This window comes from Plecotus auritus (assembly GCF_963455305.1).
Source record: "Plecotus auritus genome assembly, chromosome: 4".
Taxonomy (NCBI): domain Eukaryota; kingdom Metazoa; phylum Chordata; class Mammalia; order Chiroptera; family Vespertilionidae; genus Plecotus; species Plecotus auritus.
The window spans coordinates 132135525-132153649 of NC_137775.1; the positions used below are offsets into that span (position 1 = coordinate 132135525).

At 40.0% G+C, this 18125-nt stretch overlaps 1 protein-coding gene across 1 annotated transcript in view; it reads left to right on the forward strand.

Annotated features, from left to right (window-relative positions):
• Positions 1-18125, forward strand: part of NUP205 (nucleoporin 205) — a 94067-nt gene that overhangs the window by 23345 nt on the left and 52597 nt on the right. The window contains exons 9-18 of the mRNA XM_080663423.1: positions 1841-1957; positions 2131-2268; positions 3731-3881; positions 5336-5541; positions 7396-7578; positions 9523-9573; positions 10179-10388; positions 13066-13165; positions 13520-13657; positions 17335-17524. Coding sequence (XP_080519549.1) covers positions 1841-1957; positions 2131-2268; positions 3731-3881; positions 5336-5541; positions 7396-7578; positions 9523-9573; positions 10179-10388; positions 13066-13165; positions 13520-13657; positions 17335-17524 — 1484 coding nt within the window. The remainder of the gene's footprint in view (positions 1-1840; positions 1958-2130; positions 2269-3730; positions 3882-5335; positions 5542-7395; positions 7579-9522; positions 9574-10178; positions 10389-13065; positions 13166-13519; positions 13658-17334; positions 17525-18125) is intronic.

Here is an 18125-nt window from a genome sequence, read left to right on the forward strand (position 1 = left end):
TTCTTATTTCAGTTGGCATTTAGTACACACAAATGTTGTAAGGGAATAGTTCTCAACCAGGGCTGTAATGTCCTTCAGAGTGTGTTTGGGAAATGAGTGGGACCAGTTTTGCTTGTTACATTAACTATTGCAGTGTTTTTGGTAGTTAGTAGATAGTCCAGGGATCTAAACTCTCCTTCATTGTTCAGGATAATCCAACCCAGTGAAGAAATGTTCTGCCCAAAATGTCAGTAATGTCTCCATTGAGAAACACTGTAGTTAGACTCAACTTTTCTGTAGTGGAAAATACATTGAAATTTTAAGATACTACAAATTATGGATTTATCTACACTAATAAAAGAGAAACGTGCAAATTGACCGTAACTCTGCTACACCCACCAGCCAATCAGAAGCGAGTATGCAAATTAACCCAACTAAGATGGCGGCCACCATGGAGCTGGAGTGAGCAGGAGGCTTGGGTTGCCCCCAGCAATGGAGGAAGCCAAGCTTCCCGCCTGCCCTGGTTGGCCCTGGCCTCCGCTCAAGGCTACAAAGTTTCAATTATGGAAGAGAAATAAATCCCAGATACCTGCTTCCAGCCGGCCCTGGCCTCTGCTCAAGAAGGCGCTGAAAAAAAAAAAGAAAGAAAAAAAGGAGGGGCTGGGAGCTTGGGTCGCTGGGGGTGTGTGGCCAGCCTGAAAATGGCCATCAGCCCTTCACCCAGGCTGGCCATGAAACCCAGCGGGACCCCCATCCCCATCCTGAAGGGGCTGTGGCCAGCCTGAAAACGGCCCTCAGCCCCTCACCCAGGCTGGCCACACCCCCATAGGGTGAGGGTCCCCACTGCGGGGCTTGGCCAGCCTGCAAAAAGCCATCAGCCCCTCACCCAGACTGACCAGGCACCCCAGTGGGGACCCCCACCCTGAAGGGGGTGTGGCCAGCCTGAAAACGGCCCTCAGCCCCTCACTCAGGATGGCCAGGCACCCCAACAGGACCCCCACCCTGATCCAGGACATCCTTCAGGGCAAACCAGCTGGCCCCCACCTGTGCACCAGGCCTCTATCTATACTAATAAAAGGGTAATATGCTAATTAGACTGGTAGGCCTTCCAGGAGACCTTCTGGACGTTCTTCTGGACAAAGCCATGGTGGTGGGGCCAAGGTAGAGGCTGTTAGAGGCCAAGAGGGGAGGGCAGTTGTGGGTGATCAGGCCAGGATGGGACGGCAGTTGTGGGTGATCAGGCTGGTGGGGGGTGGGGCCGTTGGGGGGCAAGCAGACCAGCAGGGGGACCAGTTGGGGGCAAGCAGGCTGTCAGTGGGGATCACTTGGAGTTGATCAGGACAGCGGGGGGAGGGGGAGTTTGGAGTGAGCAGGCCAGCAGGTGGGCAGTTGGGGGAGAGCACACTGGCATGGGGGCAGTTGGGGGTGATCAGGCTAGCGGGGGGGCGGGCATTTGGGGGTGAGCAGGCCAGCAGGCAGAGTGGTTAGGGGCAATTAGGCAGGCAGGCAGGCAGGTGAGCGGTTAGGAGCCAGCAGTCCTGGATTGCGAGAGGGATGTCCGACTGCCAGTTTAGGCTCAATCCCTGTAAACCGGCAGTAGGACATCCTTTGAGGGGTCCCAGATTGGAGAGGGTGCAGGTTGGGCTGAGGGACACCCCCCACCCGTGCACAAATTTTATGCAGCGGGCCACTAGTTTACAATAAAATGTCTTCCATATTTCTTCATCTCATTAAAGTGGGATTGATATTTAAACCGTTTTTCTTTTATATAATCGCTTTCAAATGCCTGATTTCTTGCTTTCAGTATTGTTCACCAGTATAATAAATTTACATCTTAAACCATATGTAATACATTTGTTAGGTGAAGCAGTTGAGGAATCGGGCAGATGAAGACGCTCGAATGATTCATATGAGTATGCAGATGGGTAATGAACCCCCCATTTCACTTAGAAGGGATCTGGAACATTTAATGCTCTTGGTAAGCCATTTTATTAGATGGATTGTCATCTCCCTTCTTCCATTATTTTTTCTTTAACTTTGGAAAATTTTAGTTCTAATTTCTTAAGTGAATTCATTAAAAATGTAAATTTTAATTTAAAAGTAATTTTTGAGTTATAGGCATTTTTCCACAGTCATGCTTTCTCTTTGCAGATTGGTGAGCTATATAGAAAGAACCCTTTTAATTTGGAGCTTGCTTTGGAATATTGGTGTCCCTCAGAGCCTCTGCAGACTACCACCATCCTAGGTTCTTACCTTGGGGTGGCTCATCAGCGACCTCCTCAACGCCAGGTGAGCTCTTCTTTTTTTACTCTGGGATGGTAATTGGGAGTCTTGAAAACATGAAAAATGTTTTTTCCTGATATTATTGCTGTTAACACAAATGGACACTAATGTAATCTTTAGAAATTTACACCTTTCCTTTTAAAGGAAATTTGAAACTCTTAAATTTAAGTTCTCATTATTTTGGAGTTTTATGTAGTCAGGCTTTTAGAACATACTAGGTATGTGTCAAAACATTAGAGATGGGAAAGGTATTTGGTCTCTTTATGTGTAACTTATTTGAATTTTATTAGTATTAGTCTGTCCTCCATAGGCATGACACTAATCAATACACATCATTCTTAACAAGTTGGGAAGATAGAAGAAGTACAAGTACTAAAGGAAGAAGCTTCAAAGTTATAATTGATGACAAAGTGCATATGAGTCAGTAGATAGTGTAGGAAAAGCTCATTTTTTATCCTACATTAACTGAAGTATGATATGCTGTAGCAAATAAGACAGGTTGCCACATCTGTCTTTGGGATTTCCTGTTCTAAAAGCTTTCACGTGTTTAATTTTCATTTATGCTAGAGTCTAACATCAGATACCACTTTTTACTGATTTCTTACATTTATTCATTTTTCTCCCCTTTAAAAATGTTTTAGAAAAGGATTTATTAAAATTCTTAGAGATTAACAAAAAACTTTATTATGAAAATTCTCGAACATGGAAGAGAGATTAATTATAATGAACACCCAGCATCTTAATTTAATAGCTACTAACATTTTGCCATGTTTGGTTTACTTATTAGTGTTATTTTTACTACTTTTATTTCGCTGGATTATTTTAAAGTAAATTATAGGCAGCATGACATTTCACTTCTTATTGGTTAATAGCTCTTAAAAATAAGCCTGTTTTTCTACATAATTACAAAACCATTGTTACACCTAACAGATTTAACAATAATTTCCAGAGATCTCTACATTTTCAGTTCTGAGTTCTAACTAATGATTCTGAATAATACTTTTAGCTATTGATAGTAGATTTAAAGAATAAGTAAGAAAAAGCTAGTAAGTGAACTTGCAGGAGTGAAGGTATTGGCTGGAACACAAAACAAAATATGCTTATGCTACCATAAAAAATTCTTTCAGGTTACAGGTCTTTATACTAAATTTGGTTGGAATTTAGTAACTCTGATTTCTAGGTATATCTTTGAATTTGCTGGTTAATTTTAGATGGGTAAGTTTCTTCAGTTGCTTTGCATATTTAGAATGTGAATAGTCTGATGTTCTGAGACATTGAGATATTTAAATTGTTAATGACAAGCTTAAAAAAACAAATTTTAAGTAGAATACCAGATTATTTTGGCTTTGGGGGGTTAAATCGGAGCACTTAATTAGTTTTAGTTAATATATAGTCTTTATTAGCTAGTCCCTGTTGCCTTAAATTTAAGATATGCTTTATGTAAACTAATGGTTTCTACCTATTTCAGGTTGTCTTGTCAAAGTTTGTTAGGCAAATGGGTGACCTGTTGCCTCCAACTATTTATATTCCTTATCTGAAAATGCTCCAGGGATTGGCCAATGGGCCCCAGTGTGCCCACTACTGTTTTAGCCTGCTCAAAGTCAATGGTAGTAGTCATGGTAAGAACAATCTAGATGTTTAAATTTGTTGTAACATTCTTTAGTTCAGTATTCCCCTTTCTATTAAAGAATATTGTTTATTTGTGATAGGTTCTACCAGGTGTATAAGTTATTTTTATAATAACGGAAAGTAGCACACAGTGGCTTTATGCATAGTGATGCCTTGATTATGTTCTCACAGGTTGGGGAATTTTACCATTTGCTTTATAAAATACAGTTCAGTTTAAGAAATAAAAATTAATATATAACAATTTTAAAGAACACATCTGGTGCTCAAAGCAAACTATATCTCCCTGCCACTTAATTTTGATGTCTTTAATGAGTGCATGCCTTCTAAATTTCGGTGCTTAATGGTTTTTCTTTCGACCCTCTCCCAATTTCCTCATTTAATTTTCAGACTTGAGTCTGGTTAAGCCAAAAACATTGCAAAAGGGAAGAGAAAGAAATATTTATTAAACATCTGCTTTGTTAGGTAGATATTACTTTCATTTTATATGTGAAATTGAGGTTTAGAGAAGTAATTTACCCAAAGTCACAAGTACTAGTACTTGGGGAGCCATGTTTGGAAGTGTGATCTGCCTGGCTTGCTTGTCTTATATGCTATTGCTTTTGCTCCCAGTGCTTGGTATGTAATGAGCAGTGTCATTACAAATCTAGACTGTTAGTTATTTCTCTCTCTGAGAATTTAAACTCAACATTTGGGAATTTTTGGTGGGAGAAGTAGCCTTGTATAGTTACATGACAACACAAAGGAGCTCTCCTGGATATGAAGTAGATAACTGACGTCTAAAGTAATTAATCTTTGCATTTACATGAGCACCACCCATTCCTAGACCTGAGGACAGATTAATCCAGAGTTCTAGCTCACAGGTGGATTTTACCCATTTAAAAAAATATATATTTTTTATTGATTTCAGAGAGGAAGGAAGAGGGAAAGAGAGATAGAAACATCAATGATGAGAGAGAATCATTGATTGTCTGCTTCTTGCACGCCCCCTACTGGTGACCGAGCATACAACCTGGGCATGTGCCCTGAACGGGAATTGAACCTGTGACCTCCTGGTTCATAGGTCGACGCTCAACCAATGAGCCATGCCAGTCGGGCCTAACCCATTTTCAACACACTACTTATCTAGGACAGTGGTCAGCAAACTGCGGCTCGCGAGCCACATGTGGCTCTTTGGCCCTTTGAGTGTGGCTCTTCCACAAAATACCACAGCCTGGGCGAGACTATTTTGAAGAAGTGGGTTAGAAGAAGTTTAAGTTTAAAAAATTTGGCTCTCAAAAGAAATTTCAGTCGTTGTACTGTTGATATTTGGCTCTGTTGACTAATGAATTTGCCGACCACTGATCTAGGACAAAGGCCACGTTTATTAAATTTGTTTTCTTCCTCCTTTTCCAAGCAAATGCTTAGACATTTTTGAAAGAAAATTCTGTGTTGTCTTTCCTTACAGTTGAAAATATTCAGGGAACAGGGGGCAGTCCTGTTTCCTGGGAACATTTTTTTCACTCCTTAATGCTTTACCATGAACACCTCCGGAAGGATCTTCCCAGTGCAGACAGTGTCCACTACCGCCACCTTCCTTCGCGTGGCATCACCCAGAAGGAGCAGGATGGACTGATTGCTTTTTTACAGCTCACATCTACCATCATTACTTGGGTAAGTAACCCATCCACAGCATGAGATTATAATTTTATTGCTTTCTAGTACTGTGGCATTTTAAGGAGCCCCCATATTTTTGTGTATTAAGCTTGTATATCACTAAATTTATTAGTGATAAATTTAGCACATATATAGAATTATGTTTTGTCTTATTCAGTTTTGTTTCTTATTTCATTTTATAACCCAGTCTTAATTTGCCTTCTTTATATCCTTAGTTATAAGAGTTCTCTTCAGCTGGTCTTCAGGTGGTTCTCAAGGATGGTTGTTCTGTAATTTAGTTGTAATTTTGATATGGTTGTTGGAGGAGGTGAGCACTGCGTTTACCTACTCTGCCATCTTTATGGGAAGCCTCCTATAGAATTTTGTTCTTAAGTTCTTTAGAAGGTATAGTTATGGTAGTCCTGCTTATTGCCATAAGCTTGTAAGAAAAAAACAGCATAAACCTGAAAGAAAATATTCATAAGGACAAATAAAAATCAGTTGTTGGGTGCTCATCCTTCTAGAGAATTTCCCTGCATAGGTGTGGATATGTGTGTACATAAAGAATGTTTTTAAAATTATGGAGTGTTGTCCCATAATTAATTTATTGTTGACACTATTACAGATGTCCCCATTCCCCCCTTTGCCCCATAAAGAATATTTTTAGCCCAGCCAGTGTTGCTCAGTGGTTGAGCGTCAACCAATGAACCAGTAGGTCACAGTTCGATTCCCAGTCACTGGTCATGGTGCATGCCCGGGTTGCAGGCTTGATCCCCAGTAGGGGGCATGCAGGAGGCAGCCATCAGTGATTCTCTGTCATCATTGATATTTCTATCCCTCTCTCCTCCCTTCTTCTCTGAAATAAAAATATATTTTAAAAATGTTAAAAAAAGAATATTTTTAATTAAAAAGAAAAGTTATTTACTGAATTACTCTTCTTTTCTTACACCAAGCCATCTTACCCACCACTACCAAATTAGTCTTTGTAAAAATACATTATTTTCATTAAATAATATCTCTGCTCAGAAGTCTCTTCTAGTTGTTTCTATGATTCACCAGAGTACAGAGAAGTTGCTCAGTTCGACATTCTGACTGAAGGATAGGAATGGTTTTTCTCTCCCCCCCCCCCCCCCCCAATAATGCATAACATTATTAAACATCAAACATAACGTTATCCCTGGCCAGGGGCTCTGTTGATTGGAGTGTTGTCTCATACACCAAAAAGGTTGGGAGTTCGGTTCCTGGTCTGGGCATATACCTAGGTTTCGGGTTCCATCCCCGGCCCAGGTTGGGGTGTGTGTGTGGGAGGCAACCTATTGATGTTCTTTTCTCATATCATTGTTTCTCCTCCACCCCCTTTCTCTGTCTCTCTCTCTCCCTTCCCTCAACTTTCATCTTTCTGAAATCAATAAAAACGTATCTCTGGGTGAGGATTTAAAAAAAAAAGGTAATTATTTCTCATTGAGTTAAAATGGAGTGATATTCAATACCATATATGTTAGTAAAGGTCAAGTATGTAACCACTTATATGTTGTATTACAAGTGGAATATATTACATTGTTTCAGAAAGGATTTTGAGCGCCTCATTAAGATTTATGTGACCTGGCAGACCATTTATCTCTGCATGTATTATCTTCCATGCTTAGGGCTGTCAAAGTAATTCTACAGAGGCTGTTTCTCTTCCATTCTTTACACTGACTGAGCTAGTGACTTGATCCATTGGTAGACTTCAAGCTTAAGCCACTGGCTTACCTTTATTTTAGGACGTCTTAAGCCCATGATGCAGATGCTAGACATTTGCATGATTGCTGGTCATTTTTCTTAGCTTTTGAAAATGGAAAGTCTCTTGTTCTTTTTGTGTCCAATGCTCAGAGTGAAAATGCACGTCTGGCACTCTGTGAACATCCTCAGTGGACCCCTGTTGTGGTGATTCTGGGACTTCTGCAATGCAGTATTCCACCTGTTCTGAAAGCCGAACTACTGAGGACACTGGCTGCTTTTGGCAAATCGCCTGAGATTGCTGCTTTCCTCTGGCAGTCGTTGGAATACACTCAGGTAGTGTTATGAGCTTCTGTATTTATTTACATTAGTATAGTTTGGAAAGTGAGGCTTGATAATATTATAGAAGCAAGAGCATCCAATTTGAAACTTATACCATGAACTTACCAAGTAGAAAGTTACCATTTCCGTCCTGAACATTGGAAACTAATAGGCTTGGTTTTCCTGTTGGATCTGTGACAACTTTACTAGGTTACTGGAGACTGGTTCTTCTCTTAAGACTTAGTTTTTCAGTGTAAGAGATTAATGAATGGACAGAATTCCTCAACCCTGTCTTTGAGACCAGGATGATATAAGACTTCAGAAGTCATCTAAACACATTAAATGTGGGGAGTGCCTATTTTTCTTTTCTTTAGATGTAAGCCATATTGGAATTTTTCTGTCAAGGTATAGTTATTCTATATGTGGTAAAAGAAAATAAGGATGGACTATACAGAGGTATTTCTAGGAAAATGGTTGGATGGACTTTGTGTTTGTCTTAGAAGTAATACAACATAAGGGGATCTCTGAATCTGACACATTATTCATAGAAGCAACTGTTTGGAAGCAGAAAAATATTTTAATTTAGTTCTAACATGTGTCCTCAAGATGTTAATGAGACAGTTCTGTCCTTAGAGAAAGACTTTTTTAAAAGGCCTCCACCTAATAGTATATTCTCAACTTGCAAGAGAGTTAAGTAGCTTGACATGAAATATAATTACTTATACTATAGACAATGTTTGCCTCTAGCAAGGTCAGGACAGAACATCTTAACTCAAAACTCTGCCCACATGAGAAACATATTCTGAACAAGTGTACTTAGTTTTCTAGAACACTGGTGAGATTTCATCCCATAAATCCTTTTAAAATTCATTCCTAGAATATCTGAGAGGAAATTTGCAGAAAACACATCTTATGTGCACTTAGAAATTACCAGTTTTCTGAAGCCCAGACAATTGGAAGTTCTGTCCGACCACGACACAATTGCTAATGCAAGCCCATGGAGACTTCTCAGTTGTCAGTTCTGATTGACATTGTCAGATATGTGGATGTGGTGGGTGGGGATAGTGACTATTACATCGCAAAGCCACTACTTTTCCTTTTTTTTTTTTTTTGGATGATACAATTCTTTTTATTTGGCAATAAATTCAGTATCTGGTAACATAAAATCAACATTCAGAATAAATAGTAGGTGAACCTAGTTTGCATTTACTGTGCCTGCGATCGTACAGGCACAATTAGTCATTCTACTACATGATTAGAAAACAGTTTCCGACGTCAGATTCAAGCCACAGTGCTGGGAAAGTGCAGAGGGCTGCTGTGGGCGGGCTCCCCGGGAAGCAGACGTGCTGAGATGGAGATTCACGTGTAGAGAGTTTACAGGGTGTGCTCTCGGGTCCACAACTGGGGAGGGAAGGGAGGTGAAGGAAGGGAGTTGCTCAGAGGAGGGGTGTGACCTTGCCCATCCAAGACAGGGCTTCTCAGCAGGGCCGACAGCTGCTGAACACGCAAGTAATTGGGGGACTCGGTCCTGAAAGGTTATGTGGGAAGCCATGCCATCCCCTAAGACGAGCACAGTCACAAACCACTACAATAAGAGGTATATTCAACTAGTGCTAGTGCCCGAGCCCAGCAGCTGTTACACACCACGATGCCGTGCTGGGAACACAGTATGTTACCACTGGCCACAGAAGTACATATGCCCAGAGCCAGCTCCTAGGGATAGGGCGCACTTTCCTGCTGCCTGTTCCACTATCAGACTGTTCGTCTGCACGCTTTCTTAGAGCAGGCTTGCCAACTACGGCCCGAGGGCCAGCGGCAGCCTGCAGCTGATTTTATAAACCACGTTGTAATAGGACAGAGCTGCATCCATGCCTAGAGTAGTGGCAACAGAAAATAAAGCCACTACTTTTCATTGGTGAATGAGGAATGCTCCTAACTTCTCATTTTTATTATTTTAAGATACTGCAAACCGTAAGGGTTCCAAGCCAGAGGCAAGCTGTTGGTATAGAGGTAAAGTTTTCCTTTTAGTTTGAATGCTATATTTATACATTCACATGATAAAAAGACTAAGATTATTCTTACACTATTACGTTTCTATAATTTTCCAATTTAATGTATTTTCATTTGAAGGGTTTGCTGGTCAGTGTTGAAACTTTTAATAAATAAAAAGAACTAAAGTACTTTAGGTTTCAGCATTGGAAAAGGATGTTACATGGCAGCCATCCAGACTGAAAGTTTGCTTTGAACTCAATTTAATTAGGTTACTTGAGTCAACCTGAAGTGGGACTTTGTTTCTTCTCTATGTTCCCTCTCTCTTCCTTAAAGAAACACTTAAGATTTTTACTTTTACTTCAAAGTTGGAAACAATATGTGTGATTTTGAAACCCTTCCATCTGATTGATCTAGATTCATATAATACTTTGTATCGCTTTTGGCTAAGATTAAGTATATAATACTTTTGTGTTTCTTTCTTTAAATGAATAATGGTAATAATCTGTTTTGTGTCTTTTGGTGTGATATTTTAACAGTATTAATGAGTTAATGTCTGCAAAGTGCTTGGCACCTTATAGCTGATATTTTTATGTTATCAATTTTTCTTTATTTTTCTTTGGAAGGTTGAACTAAATGAAATAGAATCCCGGTGTGAAGAATACCCGTTGACGCGAGCCTTTTGCCAGCTTATTAGTACTCTGGTGGAGAGCTCATTTCCTTCTAATTTGGGTGCCGGACTGCGGCCCCCTGGCTTTGATCCTTACTTGCAGTTCCTTAGAGATTCTGTGTTTCTCCGATTTCGAACAAGAGCTTACCGGAGAGCAGCTGAAAAGGTTATGTTCAGAGAAAAACTTTTTTCTCCTTACTCATTTGTTGCTGCTTTTTCTATTAAACATATAAGATACTACAAATCCATTTTAGCTTTTGCAAGTTAGTAATCTTCACAGTCTTAATACTGAAATGTCTATGGTCTGACTAGTGTATATGCATTAAAAATAATTTTGGGCATTAAAACCAAAGCACTGACTTTTAGTGATCAGTAATTTAATTTGTATGAATTCACAGTCATTAATATCCTTAATTGAACAAACTTTGACCAAAATGAAACCAAAAATGTTACACCTTTGTCAGTTGAAAATACTATTTTTTATAGGAATGATTTAGGTTAGGGATTGAAATAAGTTTAAACTTGCACCAATTTATTTTTATTAATAGCACTTCTGGCTTTGTGGAAAAGTGTACTATGATCCATTTAAGTGTCTGCCATGGATAGAAGCTGAGGGAGCATTGATATTTATGCACATTAGCTCTGGTTGCAGCACAATCACAATTGAGTTCATTGCTTTTATCATCTTATGTAACTCCAATCTTAGTGTGAGGCAGGTACTGCTAATATTCCCATTTTACAGATGGAGGCTTAGCAAGGTTAAGGAACTTGCCTAAGGTGCAGGACCAGGATTTGAACCTAGGACTCTGCTTCCAGATCTAGGCATAACCCACTAAGCTATGTAAGAGACCTTTCCAGGTTTTGACATAATTCACTTTATTTTACCACTTCTTGGCCTTTTGGCTAAGATCAAGCATAGTAATTCACTTTAGTTTATAATACTGTTTATTGCCTCACAGAATACCCTCAGATGTATCTTGTAGGTATATTTCTACCTTATTTTTATAGTTTGCTGTTTTTGAACCTGTTGGGTTTTGTTTTGTTTTTTGTATTAATTATTGTAAGATTTAAGTTTATGCTCATTTGGGAGAGTTCGGAAAAATATAGAAAAATATAAGACATTATATCATTCGTAATCCTGTTGCCAAAGGAAAGATAACTACTTTGTCTTTATCCTATGCAGATGTACTTAAGTTGAGATAATTAGTTACATTAGTTTTATTGTTTTTGGCCACTAAACAATAATAAGAGGATTTTTTCATGTGTTAATAATAATTGAAAACAGTCTTTTTAATGACTGCATAATTATTACTTGTATCTAGCATAGTTTAGTCATTGCCTTATCACTAAATATAGTTTGTTTCTAATTAAGTCCCAGGTAACCGAAGTTTTTTTTTTGGTCAATTGCTTTATAATTTTTGCTTCTCATGTAGCAAAAATAAACATCAAGAGGGGTATACATTTTATTTAGGCTCTAGAATTACCTTGGTAACATCCCCTTAATGGATAAAACAATAATAGTAATCATGATTCATTAATAAAAGTTATTTTGATGGATAATGCATGCTGATAATTGCAATCTCTTTAACAAAATGTTCTGATATTTTTTGGGCATTTGTTTTAAATATCTTATTTTTCTTTTCTTAAAAAGGTCATTATGACCTAAGTGTTCGGAGCTTCAGTCAGCCATGCTCTTACCGGGTGTTACTACTCTTTGCCCATGCATGTCTACATTTCAAGTGCTGCTGCTTTCCCTAGCCATCATTAATATCAGTTCCTCCCCAACATACTTATCCCAAGAAATTTTCCCCTCTGTTTTGTGAATCGATTTCACTTGAATGTCTTCTTCATGTTTAACGTCAGCACTGTATAGAACACTGGCTTTTCACAAAAACAGTGCTTTGGATTGAGATAGCTTGATAAATGTGTAGAGTGTTAGAGGCAATGTGTATATTATCAGTCCTGAAATCCATTATTATGTGGTGATAAACCTTTTTTATTTAAATAAATGATCTTAAAATTTTTGGAAATATGCAAAAGTGAATAACTTTAAAATAGTAGTTAAAAAAAATTATGATATAGTCCCAATTCCCAAACTCAGCCTTGATAAAATTATGTGCAGTGAAAATAATGATTTTAAAATAATTTATAAAACAAATCTGTCTATAATTACCAAATTCAGCATTTAAAAAATTCTATGCAAATTTTAAAATAAAGTTTTAATTTTACTGTCTGTACCATTGTATTTTTCCTTTGGCATAAATATTTTTTCTTTCTGTTACATAGTTTTAAAAATTATTTTAACCAAGAGGTGATGATGGGTTCTTGTGGGGCAAGCCTCACAGTGATTATGTCTTGTTAACATCTTTGGCGAGAGCCACAGGATAGAACACTGGTCTGAGATTAGAAGTTCAGGGCTTGACCTCCACATGTTTGCTGCCAAGCTTTATGGTCTCGTGGAAACCATTCATTCACTTCACCCAGGAAATAAGGGTGATTAGAGGAGATTCTTAGAGAATATGTGTCCAAATTGGATGTTAATTATAAATGGACTGTGACTAGATATTAAGTGCTTTAGATTTTCTAATGAAGCCCAAATATCTGGTGTAGAAACATTTCTTTAAGAATAATGCTTTTACAAATGTTTTACCTTAAAAAATTAGCCAGTTCATTATCATTTAGCAAAATAAAGCAAAATGAATTGGGATTCCTATATTGCTTTGTATAAATAAATAAAGTAGACATGGACTTCACTCATTTCTGGAGAAAAGTTGGAGAAGGAAAGGGCTGGCCTGGCTATCACCTTGGACTATTGTTATTGAAATATTTATATCTTTCTATAGTGGGAAGTTGCTGAAGTTGTTTTGGAGGTGTTTTACAAATTGCTCAGAGATTATGAGCCGCAACTTGAAGATTTTGTAGACCAATTTGTGGAAATACAAGGTAATTAATTCCATCACTCTCAAACAAGATGTCAGCTATTTATAAAACTATTTATAATTTATAAATTTTATGTCATACATACTATTTCCATTTAAGTAAAATTTTACTGAATGGAAGACGAATAACATTGCCTTATAGTTTCTTTAGTGAGTTAACATAATAGGTGACTAATTGCTGTGTGCCGATCAGCATTTTGGGGATTTACTACTGTATACAGTTTGTATCATTGTCTCTAAGTTGAAACTTGGCCTTGATCTGTTTAAATGCCATTTAATTTATGTCTCAGACATTTCTCACATTCAGGAGTGTGAGAAAAATACTAATTCACCATCTCTTGGACTGTGTTTTATTTAGGAGAAGAAATCATAGCCTATAAGCCCCCAGGATTTAGCCTGATGTATCATCTTCTAAATGAGTCACCCATGTTGGAGCTTGCACTTAGTTTACTGGAAGAAGGCGTTAAGCAGCTGGACACCTATGCCCCTTTCCCTGGTATGTGCCTGCGTGTTTATGTCTCAAAAACAGTTTTGGTATTTTTATCTTTTGTAAACTGAGGGTTTGAAATAATCAAATGACCTCTGAAGTTCTTTTTCATGGTAAGATTCTTTATCTACAGTAGTGTTTTCAGGGAATCATACAATGAAAATATATTAAAAGTGAAAGCATAGTAAAGGACAAGAGACTCACTATAACTGTCTCACTGCAGATTCTTTATAGGCAATTATAATGATCTTCACTTTAACATGTTTAACATACCTACATTTATTTTTATTTTATTTTTATTTTTAAATATATTTTATTGATTTTCACAGAAAGGAAGGGAGGGGATAGAGTGTTAGAAACATCAATGAGAGAGAAACATCAATCAGCCGCCTCCCGCACACCTCCCACTGGGGATGTGCCCGCAACCAAGGTACATGCCCTTGACCGGAATCGAACCCAGGACCTTTCAGTCCACAGGCTGACGCTCCATCCACTGAGCCAAACCGGTTAGGGCCATGGTCAGCAAACTGCAGCTTGCGAGGCACATGTGGCTCTTTGGCCCCTTGAATGTGGCTCTTCCACAAAATACTATGGCCTGGGTGAGTCTATTTTGAAGAAGTGGCGTTAGAAGAAGTTTAAGTGTAAAAAATTTGGCTCTCAAAAGAAATTTCAATCGTTGTACTGTTGATATTTGGCTCTGTTGACTAATGAGTTTGCCGACCACTGGGTTAGGGCGATATACCTACATTTAAATGTAAAGTACTTTTTGTTTATTTTTCCATATCCTATCTAATAAAGAGGGAATATGCTAATTAACCATCACTCCATCACAAAGATGGCTACACCCACAGCTGAGGCCAAGTTCCCATAAGGAGCCTTAACAAGCATTCAGCTGGGACCTGAGGCTATGCCCTCCCCCGCCCCTATGGGGCTTGACAGGGGACCTCAGGCCGCTTTCCACACCCAGCAGGGCTTGACAGGGGACCTCAAGGTGCGCTTCCCGTCCTGGTGCTGGGCTAGGGGACCTCAGGCTGCTCCCCCTGCCCCAGCACCAGGCCAGGAGACCTCAGGCTGCACTCCACAACCGGCAGGGCTTGACGGGGGACCTCAAGGTGCACTTCCTGTCCTGGTGCTGGGCTAGGGGACCTCAGGCTGCTCCCCCCACCCCAGCGCCAGGCCGGGGGACCTCAGGCCGCACCCCCCACCTGGTGGGGCTTGACAGGGGACTTCAGGCCACACCCCCCGCCCCAGCACCGAGCCAGGGGACCTGAGGCTGCGCCCCCCTGCCTGGTGGGGCTTGACAGAGGACCTCAAGGTGCACCCCCAGTGCTGGATCGGGGAAACTCAGGCCGCGCCCCCCTCCCAGGGGGGACCTGAGGCTGCACCCCTCTGCCGATGGGGCTTGACAGGGGACCTGAGGCTGTTCCCCCCTCCTAGTGCCGGGCCGGGGGACCTGAGGCTGTGCCTGCCCCCCCCTCCCCCACCATGGCGGGGCTTGACGGGATCTCAGGCCATGTTCCACACCTGGCGAGGCTTGACGGGGGACCTCAAGGCATGCCCCCCCTCCCCGGTCTGGGCTGGGGGACCTCAGTCCACATCCCCCGTCCTGGCGCCGGGCCAGGAGACCTGAGGCTACGTTCCCTGACTGGCGGGGCTTGACAAGGGTGGGACTGGCCAAGTCTGGATCTATTGCAATGAGGCGGGGGGGCCGGCCGGGTCTGGGTCTCACGTGATTTTGAGGGGCATGTGGGTGGGCAGGGACTTGACTCTGGGTCCTGTGGTGTGCCCCAGACTCTGACAGGAGGAAGGTTTTCATATACATTTTACTAATTTTCTTTCATCTCTGACACTTCTATTATAGAGAAAGGGCAAATAGCAATATTAAATTATTTCCTCTAATTAATCCCCTTTTAATGTGCACAAATTTCGTGCACCGGGCCAATAGTAATATTTGTAAAAGCACTTGCTATAGTGCCTGGTACACAATGTTAAATAAATAATAATTATTATTTATTGATTACTCTGCATTTTGTGCTTTTTTTTTTTTAAATATATTTTATTGATTTTTCACAGAGAGGAAGGGAGAGGGATAGAGAATTAGAAACATCGATGAGTGAGAAACATCGATCAGCTGCCTCCTGCACACCCCCCACTGGAGATGTGCCCACAACCAAGGTACATGCCCTTGACCGGAATCAAACCCGGGACCCCTCAGTCCCCAGGCCGACGCTCTAGCCACTGAGCCAAACTGGTTAGGGCGCATTTTGTGCTTTTAAAAGCACATTTCATGTATTAATGCATTTAATCTGTATTCAAGCCCTGTGTGGTAGATACTAATATTTCCAGTTAACAAATAAGGAAACTGATGCACAAAGAGGTTTCACATCCTCCCCCAGCAAGTGCCAGGACTGTGATTTTTACCTCAGCAGCTTGGCTTCAGAGCCCCTGTATTTTAAATTTGAATGATGGGATTATAAGTCATCCTTGTTTATGTTTTTAGCTTCTTTATTTCCCAGATTTTCCACAGTGAGTATGTATTGCTCTAAATTAGTTTTTCAGCCTTGGCACCATTGACATTTTGGGTTGAATAATTCTTTGTTGTAGGGGCTGTCCTGTGGATTGTAGGCCTCTACCCACTAGATGCCTGAGAACCATTGCTCTAAATCATCAATTTTCAACTTTTTTCATCTTATCGCACACATAAACTAATGACTAAAATTCATCGTCACACCAAAAAATACATTTTTTGCCTATCTGACCAAAAAAAAGGTGTAATTTTGATTGATTCACACTGGATGGCTATTGTTGCGTTGGCTGTTGTCATTATTTTATTTTTATTTGACAATCTAAGGGAAAAGTGGTCGTTGTCCCTGACTAATCAGTCAGATATTGCATGGTTTAAAGGTTTTTTTTTGTGGCACACTAGTTGAAAATGACTGCTCTCAATAGTTAGGGAAAATGTACAGGAAAAATGACCTAGCCCTGGCCGGTTTGGTTCAGTGGATAGAGCATCATCCCAAGGACTAAAGGGTCCCAGATTCTATTCAGGTCAAGGCATGTACCTTGGTTTTAGGCTCGATCCTGGCCCTGGTCGGGACACATGTGGGAGGCAACCAATCGATGTGTCTCACATCAATGTTTTTTTCTTTCTGTCTCTCCCTCTCCCTTCTACTCTCTCCAAAAATCAATGGAAAATATCCTCGAGTGAGGATCAACAACAAATACAAAACAAAACAAAACAAAACAAAATGACCTAGAAGCCATTGCATAAAAGGAATCTGAGTCACAAAAATTACAGTAACTTGCAGTTACGGTGAGCAGTTTTGTGAAGTTACTGCTGAAAGTTTGAGAACTTGAAAGCTTTTTGAATCTAGAACTTTTGTGTGTATGTGTGTACACATATGTTTGTGTTTTAATCCTCACCCAAGGATATGTTTTTATTGACTTTAGAGAGAGGAAGGGAGAGAGAGAAACAGCGCTCAATTGCCTCTCCTATGTGCCCCGATCGGAAATTGAATCTACAACCTGGGTATGTGCCCTGACCGTGAATTAAACCAGTGACCCTTTGATGCACGGACAGTGTTCCAACCAAGACACACCGGCCAGGCTTGTCTGTTTTCCTAAGACTTGACTATGAGTTTCTACTATTCACGTGGAACTTTCTAACTTCCATTTTTGGTTTATAGGGAAGAAACACTTAGAGAAATCGGTACAGCATTGCCTTGCACTTCTCAATCTTACTTTGCAAAAGGAAAATCTCTTTATGGATCTTCTAAGAGAGAGTCAACTGGCTCTGATAGTCTCTCCTTTAGAACAGCTTTTGCAGGGAATCAATCCCAGAACTAAGAAGGCTGATAATGTGGTGAATATTGCCAGGTAAGCTATAGTTGTAGGTAGAAAAATGATGAAATGTATCAGATGGGATTCTAGCTCTGATTTCTAAATCTGGCCAGATCCCTAATGTACCTTTTTTTTTTTTTTTTATTGCCTTATTTTGTTCTTGCCTTCTCTGTCTCCTGTGATTTTAATTACTTTACAATTTCTTTTTCTTTTTAATTATTCTATGTCCTATTCTAGTATAAAATGATATAATCTTAATGTTGTATGTCTCCTGTAAGGGAAGTGGATGTTTGGAGGATAGGACTGGGGAGGAAACTTTTCACTGTCTATATTCTAGCTTCTGGTTGTTTGCTGGCATTATTTGGCGTTCCTGGACTTGTAGAAGCATCACCTGATCTCAGCTTTCATCTCTCCATTGCTTCTTTCCTATGTGTGTCAATGGTCAAATGTCTCCTTTCTATGAGGACACCAGTCATTAGGGCCCTTACTGATGACTTCATCTTAACTTGATTGACTACCTCTTTTAAGACCCTATTTTCCAAGGTCACTCTGGTTTAGATATCAACATAGGACTTTTGGAGGAACACGATTCAACCCATAAGAAGCTGTGGTTAGAAGGGGAAACTGTTGTCTGATT